General features: G+C 36.9%; 2 protein-coding genes and 1 pseudogene across 2 annotated transcripts; all 3 read left to right on the top strand.

The window, feature by feature from the left end:
• Positions 1-1,857: 1,857 nt before the first annotated feature.
• Positions 1,858-2,818, top strand: LOC141842440 (uncharacterized; annotated as a pseudogene).
• A 1,253-nt stretch (positions 2,819-4,071) lies between these two features.
• On the top strand, positions 4,072-9,600 carry LOC141841353 (mitochondrial import inner membrane translocase subunit TIM17-1-like). The gene is made up of 2 exons (XM_074729511.1): positions 4,072-4,905; positions 9,347-9,600. Exon 1 carries the CDS (start codon positions 4,159-4,161, stop codon positions 4,873-4,875), a length of 717 nt encoding a protein of 238 aa, XP_074585612.1. The 5' UTR covers positions 4,072-4,158; the 3' UTR covers positions 4,876-4,905; positions 9,347-9,600.
• Positions 9,601-16,663: 7,063 nt separating this feature from the next.
• On the top strand, positions 16,664-19,753 carry LOC141837037 (indole-3-pyruvate monooxygenase YUCCA2-like). Its single transcript, XM_074724516.1, has 5 exons — positions 16,664-17,383; positions 17,501-17,749; positions 17,813-17,935; positions 18,021-18,221; positions 19,616-19,753. The coding sequence occupies exons 1-5, from the start codon at positions 16,664-16,666 to the stop codon at positions 19,751-19,753; spliced, it is 1,431 nt and encodes a 476-aa protein (XP_074580617.1).
• The last annotated feature ends 222 nt before the right edge of the window (positions 19,754-19,975 follow it).

Consider the following 19,975-nt stretch of genomic DNA (forward strand, 5'->3'; position numbering starts at 1 on the left):
GTCGACAGTCGACAGCCTCCCGTATTAAGAATTCATGGTATGAATAGTGATAAAATAGTGATTGGAGATCTCTACTAACTAGATCCTATGAAAACCTACATTGACCGCATGGAACGAAGCTCATATATCTATCATAATATGGCTTAGCATTTTCAATCTTGAAGTGCCATTGCCATAACTTAGATTAGAGTCGTACCTTGCTGAGTTTATTTTTTATTTCTTCGCTCACTTTTGACAGATTTCTAGTTCAAATGTAGGGAAATGAAGTCAAGGTTCTGCACATAATAATCATCCTTATAGGTTCTTATTTTCATCAGGAACACTATACCACTATTATATAGACGTCATGTTTTGCCAAGTGGGAAGATACTGTTCCTATACGAATCAGTTCCTTTTTCAAATATACTCTGTATTTAACACTCAAATCTTTGTCTTTACACACAAATCTAGTGTTATTGACCGGATACATATTTAAATATTATGTCAGAGTAGAATCTTTGTTTCAAATGGAAGACAGGCTCAATCAATCCTCCATTCTTTATTATGCATCAGTAAATAAACATTTGTTGCTAATGATATTTAATTATTTGCATATCAGTCGCCTTCAATGTCCCAATACCACAATTTAAACAATTGTATAAAATGAAATGGCAAGTCAATGAGACAGTTCGAGAACATGGCACATGAGATCTGCCGAAAAGGTGGTGAAGCTCCGTCTCCTCCCCGGAAATGGCGGAAAGTTCATATTTCTGCAGTTAGATCAATCATAAACAAACGAGTATTTCAGTTATGAAATAAAAGGTACATACTGTTTTGATAAATTCTGAAAGTGGATGAAAATATGAATAAAATAGTAATCTTCAATCATCCTCTCTTTTCCTTTGCTCTTGTCTCTTGCTAGGTAGGTATCCGTCTAACAGGCGAGTGCCAAGGGCAGTGAACCAACAAGGACGACGACAAGAGAGGTGACCAAACCCACCACCTCATTTGTCACTCTCAGCTTTTGGCTTAGCTTCCCTCCATTCCTGGATTTCAAAAACTCGGCGCAAGCCCATCGCTGATATGCTGTGGTTCTTGAGAGAAAAAGTGTGGCCTTAGGAATTTGGGTTCGTTACCAACTATTTTGTTTGCTCGTACCTTCTTTACTCTGTTTGAGCCGGGAAAAGGACCAAAAATGGCACTGTAGTAGAGGCTTGGGAGTCAACGAGGATGTCACCTCCTTACTGTACTTGCACTCGTCTAGAGAGATAATTTCCTTTAATTTTTACCATAAGTTAATCTGCAATTTCATAGATGCAGATTGGAAGCTGCTAATTTGCTGCAAAGGCAAAAGGCTTGGAATGTGCATTAATGTCAACAATGGAGGGTTGGTTGGTTGTCTCTTTAGGCATCAAAGACAAGGAAAGAAGGGGATTTTTGTGGCAGATGCAGTAAGTGCAACCTCCTCCTTCACTGATGCATGCCCCAACGGAGGAACGCTTCTTCAAGGGAAAGAAGAAGATGACTCTTTGGCGGGCGTTTGAAATGGAGTGAGGAGCTTCCATTAATATATTGAGCAATAGGGTATGCATGTCACAGCCAGTCAATGCATCATTATATGTAATGGTAGGTCAGCACTCGCCATCAAATCATCAAACTGGTTCAAAATTCCAATTTAAACTTGCATGATTCCATATTTCAAACCTTAATTCATCTATGTATCGAGGTGTCTGATTCATCTTTGAACTATAATTTATTTATGCACACTTAGAACGAGCCTCTATATAAGAACCCACCTTCCCTTCTCTTCGCATCGTCTACTCATTGTCTTTTCAATTTCAAATCAGGAAGAAGAAGAAGGAGAAGAGCTCCCAGCTGATGGAGAGCGGCAGCAAGCTGAAGCAGCGCCTGGCTCGCATGTTCCGCTTTGCCTGCAAGCCGTCCACCTCTGCCTGCGCCGTCGACCCGGTCTTCGTGGACGTGGTGAATTGCGGAGGCAGCCGTCGCATGGCGCCGCTCCCGGCTGCAGAGCAGGGCAAGCGGCGGAGCGTCTGGAGGAAGGAAGAGAACCGGGGGAGGGAAACGGGCCGCGGGTGCTATGAATCCGGCGACTGCGAGGAGAGGACGCGCGCTCCTCCGGCTTCCTCCCCGTCTCCCCCTCCAGAAACTCCTCCTATTACCAGACTCGGAGGTCAGTCAGAACGATCGAGAAGAGAAACACGATGCGGCTTCGGTCCGACGCGTACGGATTCACCAGCTCTTCCTCCGGCGAAACCGATGATCGGGACGACGATGGGTTGTTCTTCAGTAGCGAAGAGAAGGAAGAGTCGATCACGACCACGACCACGTTCTTCTCCTCCAGGAGCTTCTCCTCCGGCTCCTCCGAGTTCTACGCGTCCGCCAAGAAGAGCAAGAAGGTGTCGGCGCGGCGCGGGAGCAAGCGCCGCGAGGCTGCAACCTACTGCCCGGCGGGAGGGTGCAAGGGCCGCGGCTTCCAGCCGCTGGTCGCCGTCATCGACTGCGGCAAGAAGAAGAAAAAGAAGAAGAAGATGAAGAAGCGAGAGGGATTGGCGGTGGAGAAACGTTCGAGGGATCCGTACAAGGACTTCCGGAGGTCGATGGTGGAGATGATCGTTCAACGGCAAATGTTCAGGGCGCAGGATTTGGAGAGCTTGCTGCAGTCGTATTTGGCTCTCAATCCTTCGCACCTGCACCCCCTCATCTTGCAGGCCTTCTCCGACATTTGGGTACTCCTTTTTCACCATCCATGATCACTCTCTTCTGTCTGTGTACAAGCTTGATCAATGGTGTCAGTGGCAGTGCAGTAGCTGGCTCTCCTCCTACCTAAACTCATCTCCTGTATTTTTAATCATCTTCTTCAGTAACTCTACGTTCGGTGTGAAGTTTCAAAAAATAAAAATTAAAATTAAAAAAAAATATTAGTTTAATGCTTTAGAAGCTCAAAGGAGGATATTTTATTTGAATTTTCTCTAAAATTATCAAATTGACTTCTTAATCTTCCTATGCAAAAACCTTTCTCCTAATCTCATCCTCTTTCAAATGACTTACAATTCTTATTCTCTCAATCACATCCCTCTTCCAAATATGTTTCACACTCTCCTTTTAATCCTCATAATTTCTTACATGATCAAAAACATATTTTGATATTCCAACTCTTCAGTGAAGTAAAAAAAAGTATTTTAATTTAATTTATTTTTTATTGATACATTTATTAAATAAAATAAATAAAGTTTTATTTAATATAAATAGATAATGCATATTCTACAAGATGATTAGAGTTCACTAGTATTTATTTATAAAGTGACTAAATAATTTAAAAATGATGACGTAATAAATTTGATTAAAATTATTAAATGATTATGTAATAATATTTTACTGGAATTTTTATACGAGATCAAAAGTATTATATTAAAAAATATTTTCCAATGATCTCTTACCTTCCTAACGCTCCTTGTCTCCATCTTATGCATATTTCCACAATTAAAGTAAAAAAAATTCTAAATATTTTCATTCTTATTATAATTATTCGATCGTCTTGATTCATAGAAAAATTCATTATTATAAAAAAATAATTTTATAAAATAAAATAACGCTAAAAATAATTTTTATTTACATTTATAATAAAAATAAATTTTTAATTTTATAATATATTTAGAAAATAATAAAATCATCATGTCAATAAAAATAAATATTTAAATTGAAGCAAAATATAAAAATAAAAATTTAAATAATAGTATAGAAAATCTATGGTTTCTCCGTTCTCAGTTATTGCCAATAAATATTAAAAATATCAACATTATTCTTAAAAAGGAAATTTTGTTATGATCCAGTTTTCTTCTAACTGATAAAATTAATAATGTTTCATATTGAATTGAAAGGTTAATTTGTAGAGGAAAAACATATTTTCTTAATTTTTTTATTATTAGAACATGAAATATATATATATATATTTATCAATATTTTCTCCAATAAATTTTTTTATTAATGGCGAACCGAACCACGATTCTGACCAGACCAGCTGCATCTAATCGCCGGCTCGCGCTATTTAAGTCTTCGTGCTGGTGAGAGTTCGGTCCTTTCTCGTTACGCGTCTGCGGCGGTACCGGAAGCAGTTTTAGGGTTTCTTCTCCGTTGTCGAGGAGCCGTGCGAAGCAGGCGATGGGCACGCCGGAGACATCGCGAGAGCCCTGCCCTGACCGTATTCTGGACGACGTCGGTGGCGCGTTCGGCATGGGCGCGGTCGGTGGCTCCGCTTTCCACTTCATCAAGGGCCTCTATAACTCCCCCAACGGAGAGCGCCTCTCCGGAGGCGTCCAGGCCGTCCGCATGAACGCCCCCCGGGTTGGGGGCAGCTTTGCCGTCTGGGGCGGCCTCTTCTCCACCTTTGATTGTTCTATGGTCTATCTCCGCCAGAAGGAGGACCCCTGGAACTCGATCCTTGCCGGCGCCGCCACTGGGGGGTTCCTCCAGATGCGCCAGGGTGCAGGGCCTGCCGCTCGGTCTGCTCTCTTCGGTGGCATCCTACTCGCCCTCATTGAGGGCGCCGGCATCATGCTTAATCGCATCCTCAGTGTCCCACAGAACCTGCCTCCCTTGGAGGACCCCAATGTCCCAGTTACCCCTCCTAACATTGCTTCAGTTATCCCCTATAATGCCCCTGCTTCGGGGTTACAGCACGTGCCCTTCCAACTCGATTCCTCTGACAGCACTTCGTCTTCCTCTTCAACTTCATCTTCGTCAAGCTGGTTTGGAGGGTTTTTTGGCGGTGGTAAAAAGCAGGAAGAAAACGATGCAAAAAGAGGAGGCAGCAAGGCAGAGGTGTTGGAGAGCTTTGATACACCAAGCATGCCACCTCCAAAGTTCGAGTACAGATAATTTAGGAATGGTTTAATTATTCAATAAAAGGTAAGTTTGTAAGTTGTCTTTCTTTCTCTCTGTTACTGCAATCTTCAGCTTCAGATGTTACTGACATTTCATAATCTTTACTTGTCTGACTGATATCAATTTTCTTTTAAACTCTTTTTATGGATATATGACAATATTAGGATCAAAATAATTAGTTTGATGATATAGTTAATACCATCTGTAATTATAACAAGGATACCAGAGTTAATTATTATTCAATAGCCTATCATTTTGATTTGGACAATTGAAGATCTTATCAAGTTATGAACATTCTGTGGATTAGAAAATCTTCTGTGAGCTCCCCTGTTTAGGTTAGCTGCTCTGGTACCACTTTGTTGTTGTCAGATGCTTCTATAGCAATTTGTTAATACCAATGAACTCATGATACTAAGGAGGCAATTGTATACATAGCGATGTGTTTATTAAGTCTATCTCCTTTGTTCTGGAAAATGAAACATTATGCCAAATACACCAATTCAAAATCGAAATTCCAAACACAGTAGAAACCACCAGCCAAAGAAAGAAAAATTTGAATACAGTGGGAGGATTTATAGATTACAGAAACAATAACAAAAGTAATAAACTAAAATTCATTGCCATTGAGCTCTATATGACTCTTTCAGATAGAGAATAGTCAGATCCAATAATACTTTTTGTTAATGTGTTCTGATCGAATATGGATGGTGAAATCTCTTGCTGAACTTGGAGTTCTTTCTGGAAAATCTCTTCAACCTTCACAATTCTTTTGAAGCATCTGTGGTAATCAAATTTCTACTTCCAAAATGGAGAGTGCAAATATGACCATGCCAAGTAACTCTTGAAGCTATCATCATGTTTCCAAATGTGAACTTTTTTGTGTCAATCTCAAGCCATATTTATGTGTGTACATTGTTGTTTGCTTGACATACCTTTGAGGTTTATCCAGGGCCAATTCCTCTACCTTAATTTAACAGAAATCTGCTGATAACTAACATGCATCCTACTATGTGGAAAATGTCAAATTTCTAATTTTGGGCAGCATGCCCTATAAGCATAAGAGAGAATATTTATCTTTTCCTTAATTACCTCAAGGGCACCACTTGCAACTGAGTAAACTATAAGTTGAATAGTATCTACTTTAGCCTCAACCTTATCTCAAAGCACCTTATATATATATGCCTCTTGTGTTAGTCATATTCTCCTGGTGTTCTCTTGAGCCAGTGGCATCCAAGAATCTGATCTAGTCCAAATCTATCCAGTGATTGACTTTCTTATCTTTTTTTAATATCTCAATCATATATGCATAATCATTTATTATTAGCTAATTATCAACATGTATCAGAATAGTGTCCCTATTATCTTATTTGTCTTTTTTCATTGAAAGTTCTTTTTACCCACTTTCTTGGTTCCTATTTTAGACTATATGTACTCTCCATTAACCAACAAACCAGTTCTCTTTCCCTTTTATTCAAAAGCTGTCTGTTTGTTTCATGTATAATTCATCTATATGATTACCATGATGAATATCTTAATATCCACATGGTCAACTTTCCAATCCATTTTCATGGCAGGCTGATAGATGATATCTTTGCAATTGTTAAAAAATGGAAAAAGAATTTTCTCTGGAAATATTTTTTTTTACTTTCTAACTCAAACTCAAACTGAGGTTCCTTTGTTTCCAACTGATCTCTTCAGTTTTCAACCTGTAGGTCCATTTATTTTCTATAGCTCTCTATCCTATTATAGCTTTTATCAATTGAGAAATGATTTTAGCTAGTAATTTCATTTGTCATTTCTTCTTCCATAGCTTTTAGCCTTACATCTTCACATACCCTTCTAATAATTAGTTGGGTTCTGTTCCATTTGCATTCAATAGAATGTTACATTTGTGCAGGTTCATACTTCTACATGCACAGATGCTCTGTAGTTGAACACCGTCAAGTTATTCTGCACCACAATACTCTTATTTCTTCATAACTTCTTTGATACCAATTGCAGAGCTGTGCAACCAATGAGGTTAATAGGTGTACAACTGTGACTAATTTCTCACTCGATGCTTGGAACAAACTTACATGTGACAACAAGCATCTTGCTCTTTGTCTTGGAATTATGTTCATCCTCTCTGCTAAGGCGATGTGAGGGATCTTTTGATGTCTGATTTTGTGAAAAAACTCAACAAACTTTGTGCTCCTCTGCCATTCAATTCCGGGAAAAAAATTGATACAAACACATCAAAATATGACTATGTATGTTATACCTTTTTTTAATGATCATTGATGATCGTGATAAAGTATGAAGCACCATGAAGATCATGTTTTTTATGAGTCTGCAGACGTCAAAACAAACTAAATCTAGCTGGAAACACTTAAAAGCAACTCGATGCTGGTTTTCCACCAAACAGCATGTACAAAATCATGATTCTACAAAGCCTCAGAATGCATATTTGAATGCTTAGGTGGATTTTAAAGAGCAATCTGCAGTGACCAGATTGGTGGTAGCATATGGAATGTATTCTTCATGTGTAATTGAAAAATCACGTTTGGTTCATTTGAACGAATCTAAACCAAATCAAATTGATTTAAGATCTTAAGCTACCTTTATTTTTAGCATGTTAACTAAAACACATTAAAAAAAAGTGATAAATAACTTAATGTTAATACTTTTTAATATAATAATGGTTACATATGCTCTTGCATACCCAAAATATGCTGTCTTGTGATGACTGCATACCACTTACATATATTTTTTGAACCAGACTTCATGTTAGTATCTAAAGTACTTGGAACATTCCCTGTTTAAATATCTAAACCTTTCTAACCACTGTGATCGTGCCTTTGTACTACAACTCTGAAATTAACTTTGAATCAATAGCATTTCCATGTTGTTTTTCTCTGTTATTTTCATTAGGTAAGATTGTCTTTTTGGTGTGTTTAGCAACCCTCTTAGTGATATTTCGTAGCTTTCATTTATCCATGGTGTGGTTTCAGTTCAATTATAGAAACAGAACCCCCTTCCAAAAAATTGTATTATTTTTAAGTAACACACACACACACAGATTTGTTTCTTATAGGTGGAGGTTTATTAAGTATATGCCAAAAATTCACTATATCAAAAGTTTCATTTGTTGTAATATTTAGTATGAAGTTTAAATAATGTAAATATTTTATTTTTAAATAAATGTTTATATTTAAAACTAGTAGCAACTTGCAAGCTTAAACTTATATTCAGGATGAACAATTTAATGTGTGTATATAGCACTTGGAATTTTTTTAGTATATTGCACAAGCTAATCTTTGCTGCTTTTTACCATGTTTTGACGGTGTTAAAATAATTAATCTTATGGTGGCATGATCTAGAAAACAATAGTTTACATAGACGAATGCTAGATCAGAAGATCTTTGATATTGAGGTGACTTTATAACTCATCGTTAAGACCAATGATGCTACTTTATATGGAAGCCTAAACCAAATTGTGATTATATATAATGTGGAGGTAAGATTTGTTACTTATTCGGTTGAGATACTTGGGATCAAAATAATGTTTCATATTAATCTTATTATCACGAGATACCAATTCATTATAACACTTTTGAACCTTAATTCTAACACATGCAATCTGAAAGATATAAATATATATGATTCTATCTAGCCATTATGTAGACTTATCAGGTTGTATGAGCTTGTAGGTGTGATTCATGACCTTTTTTCTTTTATGAAATTAATCACATGTCATTGTTATCATATGTGAGCTGAAAACTAGTAGATTTTGGTAGCTAATAAATGGTGTATTCCATGAATTTGACGTGAATTTGATCTGGCAACCCATTCTTATTTGATCACTATGCTAATAATGTATAAAAACTTATGAGCTATAGTAACTTGAAGTAGATTGTGCATGTTGTCTTAGTAACACAGAGTGACCCTTCTCCAGCTTTAATGAAAGCATCAATGCTAAGGTTGTGTTTATTAGTCCTGAAATTAGGAGGTGTAGGGCAGAGGTGGGAAGCAGGGAGAAGACTGACTGAATTACACATGTTTTTATTACTTTTTCTACTGTCTCCTTCCTTTCCATTCTAGAAAATCGACTGAGTATAGACATGATCTGATGTACTTTTCAGACCATGTGACAAGTCTATAATCCAAGTGTCAGGCAACCCACAGTGTATATGCTTCTTAGAAAACAACAAATAGAACACTTTACTTTTAACTGTGTAACAGAGCTTGAAATTCTAGCAAATGATCAAGCTTTAAGCAGAATTAATTTCACAGGTCATTCATGCAGAAACAAAATATGTACTTTCACCATGTTATGCATCTATTTGCTTTGGATCCTATATGCTCTAGTTTTTGTTGATCTTCTACTCATTCGACCAAGCAGCAATTAGATATCACAATTACTGGGATACATGCTCACTGCATTTGTTGGAACAATAACTTGACTGTCGCCATTTTGGTTTTGTAGGAATCTGATGCTAAAAACGGCTGCAGTGGTACTATTCTGGATTCTCCGTTTTATATATTTGTATTGCATACAGGTGCAAACCTTTGTCAAAGCTCTACTTGTCAAAATATTTGATGCACTTGCAACGTCAGTTGGATTGGATCTTTTTGATTTGATATTCTATGTTATCTAAGCTTGCATGCTTGGAGAAACCTTGGCTAATCCGGTTTGTATCTAAATATTTTTCAAGCATAGATAAACTAATAATTTTATTATTTTTTATGTTATTTGCCTATACATTGGCAAAATTAGTAAAAACACCAATGATGATAGGAATACTTGTGTTCAAAAGTTGAGTGCCTCAACATTGAGTCATCTTATAGACAAACTCTGTCATCTTTCCTATTTCACTAAGGATGAGAATTGTAAATCATAAATCGTACCATTGTCTATGAGCCATCCAAATAACATGTCAGGTGGATCCCTTATCATTTTAGTAGAGACCTATGACCAGCTTGTTTGCTCTGAGATATTTGACTGACCGCACATGATCTACTTGCAAAAAATGAGAGAGATATGATACAATTGAAGTGAAAATCATCAGGAAAGATTGCTTGGTCGATCTGAAGTTCAAAATTTCTTAGTAGATTAGACGAACACTTGGAAGACATGTGAATGGAGAGAGACAGAACTCAATCAACACTTGATTGTTTCTGAGAGGAATATGAGGATTGTGGTCATTCGTTGGTCTATCACTATTTAGTGGGCGTTTGACATTTGCAAGAGAAATACATTGGAGAGATAATTGAGATCAAACTTTTATTATCTTATAATTAAGAGAATTGATGTTAAATAACTCTTGTCGAACTAATGTTGAATAATTTTGGTTCATTGTGGTTAGGTTGATCCCCTAATTTTGATGTTTGATAATAGTCTTATGTGAGAAGTTAGGACGGATGATCTCGTGTTAGATGTATAGTTCTAGTAAGTCATTAGATGATACCAAACCTAATTGAATTAGTTGAACACAAGTATGATACCAAACTTAATTGAATTAGTTGAGAGCTTGTATAACTATATTTTGGATTTAGAGCTAAATTTTATATGAACAAAAAAAGTAACTAGGATAAATCTTGTTTACCTAGAGAATTATAATCCTCAAACTTGTAGCAAAGTATTAGAGGTAAGTTTCTTATTTCTATGTTATGAAACATAATTTACTATGTTGATATAGGGAGTCTTAGATCGTTGGTGAGGGCTTAAATTAAATTGGGGCATGATAATGAGCCGCCATGCCCTTGATTCTACACTCTCGAATCATTGCTGCCCCTGCTTGAGTCGCCGAATGCAACTTGTTTCATGTTAAGTAAGATAAGATTGTTTGTTTTGTTTGAGATGCAATTATTCTCGTGTTGTTAATCCTAATTAAAGATCTATTACCAAGTACAAAGGTGTGGAACTTGATGTGTACCTTGTGCTTTTATAAAAAGCCGATGGTTGAACCCTTCTTAATGTAAAAACTTATTTGTGAAGCTAAGGTATGAACAAGTTGATGATAGTTCTCAAACTAATAATTAATTTGTTTTGGTGAGACAAAGAATAAAGAGTGCTCTATGTGGACACTCCGTCCTGACCATTAGGATTTCTGTAAGACTTGTAAATAAGAATAGTGAGTAATAGTATCATGTTGCATGTTGAGATCCTCTCACTGAGTGTTAAAGAGTTCTAAGGCACAAGTTAGGAATCTACTCTTAGGTAGGTAGCCTTTACTTGCTCCTTTATTATTCTTATTTTCTTGTGCATGATATTTTAAGTCGAGATGATTAAAAATGAATTGAGAAATAATGAATCTTTTCTTAAATATGAATGAGTTTACTTTGTTTTTTTGTTTCTTTCTAGGTTACAAAAATGCCGTGGTAATTTATACTTATTCGTGTTCTCTTAAACCATTACATTAGGTGCCATACTGCCATGATAGTTATTCTTATTTTCTTTACGTTATTATGTGAGATGCTTTATTAGATGCCATGTTTTTATTGTTCTACAGGTTACTAATGATAACCCCATGTAAAAAATAATATGCTTCAATAATTTATGCCATTAATATACATTAACCTATTAACCTGACAAAGAAAGTGATGGATTTTGGGTTGTCACAAAGAAATGAGTGACATATCATAGATGAATTATCAAACCCTAACTGAGTTTCTCTATATCATAGATGCATGATTATCATAGTTGATGGTCATGTATTAGATTATATTTTACGTAGTTGGAAGTGATGACTCAAATATGGAGTCGAGATGTTCATAACTGAAATAAAGTAATAAAATTTGAGAATAACCTATCATGACTCAATGAATATGCATCAATTGCTAATTTGTATTGTTGTTCTTTTCAATTTGAGCTTATTATATCATTCATAACTTTCTTTTAACAATTGATCGAGTGCTTTATTTTGTTACTCATCCTCCAATCTATTCTTCACCCTTACACATGCAAGTAGGGTGGATCTCACTTTAGATATTGAGGTGGAGTTGATTGAGAGTTGCCTAGAGATATCACTTTAAGCAACTATGGATTAATCAACTCATTTTGCTACTTTGGTTTATTTTATTTTATTTTGTTTTTTTTTTTTTGTATATGTTACTTCTCATAGGCTACTACTATATTTATTTATTTATATTTTGTCATATTTACGCTTCTCCATTGTGCATGCGTATCATTTTATTTAGTGACATCTTGGATTATTCTATAAATGCGCATTGGATTTTATGCATTGGAACTATCCCAAGTGAGGTGACTTTCATCTTATAAGAAAAGCAATCTCAAGTGTAACGTATTTTCCCTGAACCTAAGATAAACAAAAAAATTTAAGAGCAAGTGTATATAATTATGTTTTTTTTTAAAAAAAAAAAATCTAAGCATATTAGGAAGAATATGCATGTTAGAGAGTACAAGAAATCGTGTTAAAGATGGCAGTCACAAAAAGAAGAGTCTAAGCTCCAAACAAGCAGTTCGGCTAAGGAGAATGGTGGCTAATAACATGTGGTAGAGGAAAACAAGAGGACCATGGCGATCCAATAATACATACAAGGCAAGATACAGGGTAATACTCGGGAAAGGAGAACATTAGAGGAGAAGAGGAGCTTTGGGTGCTTTGCGCCTTGGATGGATTTAACAATAATTTTTCTAGGAAGCAAAGTGAGGTTTCCCTCTCGTTGATAATGATTATCCTCTTCCATAAACCTCCTTTTTAATCTTGCAATTTTACAAAAGATCATACATGCCACATTCATCTATAGATAGGTAAATTAGGAATGCAATAGGTTCGCAGGAGATAGAGAGAGAGTTAATTTGAGATCTTGGGAATCGATCCTTTAAATCTATCACCTTTTTAAGCCCACAAAACCCCTTCTACCTATCTCCACTCTTCTTTCCTTCTGTTCTCTTCTCTTTCCCAACGACTAATGATTCCTCAAACAAAATTACTACCATTGATTTGCACGATGGATCTAATTTATTATTCTCAAGACACCTCCACAACTTATCTTTACGACTAACACAAGAGTCTCTAAAGTCAATTGACCTCGTGTACCTAACTTATAACCTTTGCTGGTGTAGGGTCTCTTGCTCTTAAATGGACGTCTGCGTCAGGTACCATCAGGGCATGCTCCTCTTGGAATCTCCTGCAGGAGCAAGCACAAAAGGAGAGGAACGTTTAATGCGTGCAATTTTCTGGAAAAAAGCATGAGCAGTACGTCGGGAAGTGTGAGTGCTTAGTGTACCTTAAACTCGAAAGTGCAAATCATATGTTGTACACTTGCACACATCCATGAAATGAGGAAAGATAAAATAAAATATTAGACACTCTTAACGATCATCACTAGACGTTGCTGCTGCCTCTTGTTTGGTGCAATGATAAGTATCAGGATAGATTTTCATAAAACAAGGGTTTAATTTTCCTGTTGGGCACTTGATATGTTTGTGGTGTTGGACTACTCATGATGTTGAGTTTAGGATTTATTTATGTTTTTTTTATTTTATTTTGATGATCAATAAAAATTTTTTAATGAGATCGGATTGATAATTAATTGATTCGAAAGGTTAAATATTTAGATTAATAAAAAAAATGAGAGCTTGAGATTATGTAAAATAACTCCAAGATTTATCAATAATTAACACCCTAACTTTAGCATTATAGATAACAATATTTGAGAGAAAAAAAATCAAATAATTTCAACGAATAAAATTATTTAAACTCTAAACTCTAAAGATCGACAAAAACATTAATATAAAGTGGGAGGAAATTATTTACCTGAATAATAATTTATTAATTAATTATTAAATAATTAACTACCTAATATGACGTCAATAATTATGGTGCAATCCGTTAGGATATTCGATTGGAGATAATCGGAGTGTCGGGATTCGGTCCGTGGGCAGGTGCGTGGAACTAAACTGATCCATCAGCTTTTCCCAGTAATCCGGCGGCTTTTCCTCCATCCGGCTATCGGATAAATCTGAAAGGTAACTCTTCTCACTTCACTTTCTTATGATTAATTAACTTAATGATGGGTCTTATTGTATATATTTTTTTGAGCAGTACGGATGCCTGCCTACGAAAATCTTTATTGGTAGGTTGGGTAGGTAGGTTGGGCTTCATCTATGAACATCACCTTACATTTTTTTTTATTACCTCTAAAATTTAATGTAATCCTCCTACCTTCCAATCAGTGACAGTGCGATCATAGTAGCTAGTTGGTTAGGTCATAAAATCATTCATATGCTCCAATTCAATTAATTTATAAAACTTTACTGAACCAACACTATTTCTAGGATGCATGCTTAAGTTCCATGATAGTAGTTAAGTTCTTGCCACAGATTAACCATCGAGTTCGGAAAAATACCAAGTAATTGTCTTCTCACCTTAATTTTCCAAATTAATCTTCTGAATTGTATCTAGGAGAAGCTAGGTAACCTCGTGCGAGTTGTGGTTACTTACATTGAGTCGATCAACTATGATACGATGAGAGAATTCTTTGAATAGACATCAAACATGACCACAAGGTACTTTGTTGTTTCATTTAGTGTAATTGGATAGATTTTGAGAGAAGAATTGTCATAAGCAATTGTAATTTTGTTGTCACCATATTCTGCTTCAATGGTTACGATAGGAGAAATGGCTAGAGTTCGCGTAGTGATGACTAGGATTCGGAGAGATAGTTAGAATTTACTCTAGCTCATACTATATAGAATCAAGTATTTAGGATTTTGTGAAAGAAAATAGGATCATGAAGGCTTGAGATACACACACTTGAGTGAATGAGAAATTAATTTTTTAAAGATTATACAGTAAATTAATTTTTTTTAGTGAATGAGAAATTAATTTTTAAAATTATTCAAATAATAAAGGATGAATCCAATATGGACGTCAAACAAAAGTATTAACTTGTATAGGAGTTGGATTCATAGATGTGAATACATTAATATTAACTTAAATATGTGAGAATGTCAATTCACATGGAGTTATTAAGAGGTAAAGAAATTCAAATTAATTTCTTAGATGTGTCTGCTAGTTGAAAAAAATTAATCAATTAATTATTGATAATTAATTAATATGTGACAGTAAAAATTCATAACTAATTAATTGATTGATTAAACAATGTATGCAACAAATGAAACAATTAAGTTAATGATATTTTAAAAGAAATATCCATGATTTTTCACACTTTAAAATGTCTTCTTTCATCCGATCCGTTTTTAAAGAACCCAGTGTTCGATCTTAATCACTCCGGAGTTCGTCTCTCTCCCTCTTCTCCCTTGAAAAAGGTAGAGCCTTTAATACAAGCTATCGAATAATTTAAATAAATTATATTAAAATTTTAAATAGATTCAAGTGGGCTGATTCATTTGGGTCCGTAATCTGATCAATCCGTGGTGAGCTTGGATAGATCCACAATTTTTTTTAAAAAAATTAAAATCAAAGTAAAAAAATTAATAGACTAGTGAGTTTGATTTAATTAAATTATAATCTAAATTTAAAATTTTTGACTTAATCCGTTTAAATTGTAATTCATATTTAAAAATTTTAATATTTTTTATATTTTTTATGTTTGATAGACTCGTGGATTGATCGATCTAACCCGCATCCCACCTTGTATTGGGTTGAATTGGAAATTTCTTAACCTACCAAGTTAGTAGGTTGGTCTATTCCGTCTCGTCATATGATGGATTTCTATCGGGTTAATCTGTTTCAGTCATGGATTGATCCGTTTGATAATTCTATTAAAAACTTCCAAGATTAAAAGTTCGCTCTAAGATTTGAAATTTGGATGGTTCATTTGAGTAATAGGTTTTCAATAAATCATAACCACTTGGCTGAGACAATTTCATTGTCTTGACCTTACCATTCTTATTCATATGGAAAAACTTATCTCTTCTCGAAAGGATAATTTGATTACCAATAAGATTAAATTGGTGATGATGATACCAAATAAAGTATATCTATAATCCGAAATGATATCTCGATAACCAAAAGGATATATCAAAAATATAAAGAAAAAAAAAATTCATGTCACTAGTCATGGACTCATCGTCAAGCTACTTGAACGGTTAGATCAACATGATGATTTTCAACAATAGATATTTATCCTATTTAAGATCAACTCTTAAATACAAAATCTCTTAAAGTCTTTTAGATAAAAGACTAATTAAATCTAACATTTGGATATCTAAATTATCTAAAAGATAAATTAAAAAAATAAAGATTATCTCCGACAATAGTTTGCTAGATTTACTCGACCAAAAGAATTCTAGTGGACCCTACCAATCAAAAACCATCACTCACTAGAACAATCACACACATATGTAGTTCAAAAGCTAAATAAATCTAACCTATTGAAGCACTCCAAAATCCAATATTCACAATCTAAATTTGGTATTATTTCTAAATTAATAGATTTCCGTTATTATTATTATTATTATTATTATTATTATTATTATTATTATTATTATTATTATTATTAATGCTACCGATGAGCGCACCAAATGTTTGCCAAAATGCGCGTATATAAACCACTCGCAGGTCCCTAGCTCTCTGCGGAAGCTTTGGCCGCGTCCTCCGCCACGGTCATCTCGCTCCAGGGTCCAGGGACGACCCGATCTTTGCTCCGTTTCCGGATAAGATCCTTGGAATCCTTCTTGTTTCTCGAGCGTTGCATGCGATGCGATGAGATCAACGTTTCTTACCGTCGCGCGCCCCCTATTAATTGTTACTCCCTTCTGCAAATGTTAGTCGCCGGAGGAATCTGAGGTCGATCCGTTGTGGTTGTGACCATGGGCTGCTGGACGGAAGCAGAGTGCAAGGTGGTGGCTCACGATCCTATGTTTGATTGCCATGGGGGTTTCGGGAGGGAGGATTCGCAAGAGATCGACGGGTGCGTGTGGAGCCCCGGGCCTGTCATCGTCGGCGCCGGCCCGTCGGGACTCGCAGTCGCTGCCTGCCTGCGGGAGAGAGGCATCCCCAGCGTGGTCCTCGAGCGCGCCGGCTGCATCGCCTCGCTGTGGCAGCTCAAGACCTACGACCGCCTGCGCCTCCACCTTCCCAAGCAGTTCTGCGAGCTCCCGCGGATGCCCTTCCCGGCCGGCTTCCCCAAGTACCCCGACAAGAAGCAGTTCGTCGACTACCTCGAGGCCTACGCCCGCGCCTTCCACGTGCGCCCGCGCTTCCACCAGACGGTCGTCGAGGCCCGGTACGACGCCGCGGTGGGGCTGTGGCGAGTGCGCACGTCGGCGGGGGAGAAAGCGGAGGGGAGCAGAGAATACTTCTCGCGGTGGCTGGTGGTGGCCACCGGGGAGAACGCGGAGGCCGTGGTGCCGGACTTAGAGGGCGCTGCGGAGTTCCGTGGCACGGTGGCTCACACCAGCTCGTACAAGAGCGGCGACTCGTACAGGGGAAAGCGAGTGCTCGTCGTCGGCTGCGGAAACTCCGGCATGGAAGTCTGTTTGGATCTCTGCAACAACAATGCGCTTCCCACCATTGTCGTCAGAGATTCGGTCTGTGCATATTCCTCATATCTAATGCTAATTCTTTAGGGTGCAACTTTTCTTCCTCTCCATCTCTCCATTTGATCGGCGACGATATCAGAACGAGCACGATTTACTTTTGTTCAGGTCCATATCTTGCCGCGTGAATTGCTCGGCTGCTCCACTTTCGGCCTGTCGATGTGGCTGCTCCGGTGGCTGCCAATTCAGGCCGTCGACCTCTTGCTGCTCCTGCTCGCTCGCCTCTTGCTCGGCGACACCGACAGAGTCGGCCTGACGCGTCCCCCCGTCGGGCCACTCCAACTCAAGCTGCTCCACGGCAAGACGCCGGTGATCGACGTCGGCACGCTCCGAAAAATCAAGTCCGGCGACATCAAGGTTCGTACACGATTAAGCACCCGCTGCGAATACTGGATTGGATTCCTCACACGAGTATTGCAGGTCCGGCCGGCTCTGAAGAGATTAACGCAGCGGGGGGCAGAATTCACGGACGGCCGATCGGAAGAATTCGATGCAGTGCTCTTCGCGACCGGATACAAGAGCAACGTGCCTTGTTGGCTCAAGGTACGTGCGTTCGTACGAAAGCATGCATCCCTTCATCTTCTTCCTCAGTACGTAGTCCTCCTCACCTTAATGAACAACGCTGCAGGAAGAGGGATTCTTCTCGAGCAAAGACGGACTGCCGACGAGGCCGTTCCCCCACGGCTGGAAAGGCGAGAGGGGGCTCTACGCCGTCGGCTTCACGAAGCGTGGCTTGTTGGGCGCCTCGCTCGACGCCAAGAGGATCGCCCAAGACATCGAGCAATGCTGGAAAGCTGAATTGAAAGAGGTCAAGTCCTTCACATTCCCAGTTCCGATCCCACCAAAGCAATAGCAGAATGAATCAATCAAACAAGAACTAATTAATTAATCAGTATGTGAATAGTGGATTTAACTAGAAACTTGTACATAAAAAGTACCATCCAGTTGATGGATTGGAGCTGTTTTCGTGGTCTCTCCGAAGGACCACCCTCAGGAATTTAAAGAGGTTAAGTCCTTTGGCTCTTCTCTGTAATAATTTGTGTTCTTCACTTTAGTTGCTATCTGTGAAGTCTTCTAACACAAGACAACATCTTGCTGATTTTGTTAGAATAAAGGAGAGAAAAACAATTCTTTTTAATTGTTAGACAACATAAATGCTTGATTCTGTTAATGGAATACTAAAATTTGGAATCAGATAGGACGGACGTTATTTTAAAAAAATTAAATTTTAAAATGCAAATTAAATTTTATACATTTATCAAAAAACTAGTTACAGAAATTTTGTTTATAATTTTAAGTGTTTAATTTTATTTTTTGCATTTCTAGTTAATAGAAATGAAAGCATTATGATTTAAAATAAGATTTTAAAATTTTAGGAATCGTATCTTTATTAAATTACTATTTTCTTCATACAATAAGAAAATTTTAATTTTTTTTAAAAAATTGTTCTTTTTGAATAAAATAAGTTTTTGATGTAGATTTAAAATTTGATAAATCAGTATTTAAAATCAAATTATAAATTTAAAAAATAAATTAAAGATGAATTCTTTATATATATATTTTTGAAATTTTAAAATGTTTGATTAGTATTGTAAATATTATTTTTTATAAAAAATTATTTATATTTAAATATTTTTTTAAAAAATTGGTTTAAAATTTTTTTCTTAATTTTCTCTATAGGTTTACAGCTACTTCGCTAGGGGTTACTCTTTCTCCTCGATGTCCGGCGACAGCGGCGATTTTTTCTTGCGACTTGCCTGGCGAAGAGCAATTCTTTCTTCTCCAACCTCCAGTATTGGCAATATATGTCGACAGTCAGAGCTCCAGTATTGGTATTCATTTTCGAGTGATGGCGAAGATGAAGAAAGAATTTATCTTCGAATCAATGGCCAGGCAATATATGTCGACAGTCAGAGCCTCCAGTATTGGTATTATATTCATTTTCGAGCGTTCCATCAGCAATAATCCAGAAAAAGATCTGAGGTCTGGAATATTTCTTAAACTTTTTTGATTTCTTAAACTTTCATAGATCATATAAATTTCCAGTTTGATATCTCAACATTTATTTTAGTTTTACATTTTTATATGAAACTAATGCCAATAGGGAGGATAAAGGAGGGATCCATCTCTCATATTACATTAATTGTCTTTTCTCTTTTTGATTACACCGATGATATATTTCGCATTTTGATGACTGAGTCTAATCTTACATTATTTGGTCAGAATGAACTTGTCGTCGTGGATGCACCTTGGGAGAGACTTCTATCTGCATCTGTGACTGCTGTTGTGGAGACCGTCTCTGTAGGCAACAAAGCATTGCCAATAACTGAAAGCCCACCTCATACTCCTGCAGACAAATGACACATGAAGCAGAGACGGATTCATGTGTCATTTAGCAGAGACGAATTCATGTGTCATTTGTCTACAGGAGCATGAGATAAGCTCTCAGTTATTGGCGATGCTTTGTTGCCATCTCTTCCACATTGCTTGTCTGAGGGAGTGGCTGAGCCATAGTCATTTTTGTCCCCTGTGCAGGTATACACTTCCTCATGATTAGTGATTATACTATAGATTCAATTAATT

This window comes from Curcuma longa, chromosome 11 (genome assembly GCF_044706935.1).
Source record: "Curcuma longa cultivar G26 ecotype Majalengka, Jawa Barat chromosome 11, ITB_CL_G26_1.1, whole genome shotgun sequence".
In the NCBI taxonomy this organism is placed as follows: domain Eukaryota; kingdom Viridiplantae; phylum Streptophyta; class Magnoliopsida; order Zingiberales; family Zingiberaceae; genus Curcuma; species Curcuma longa.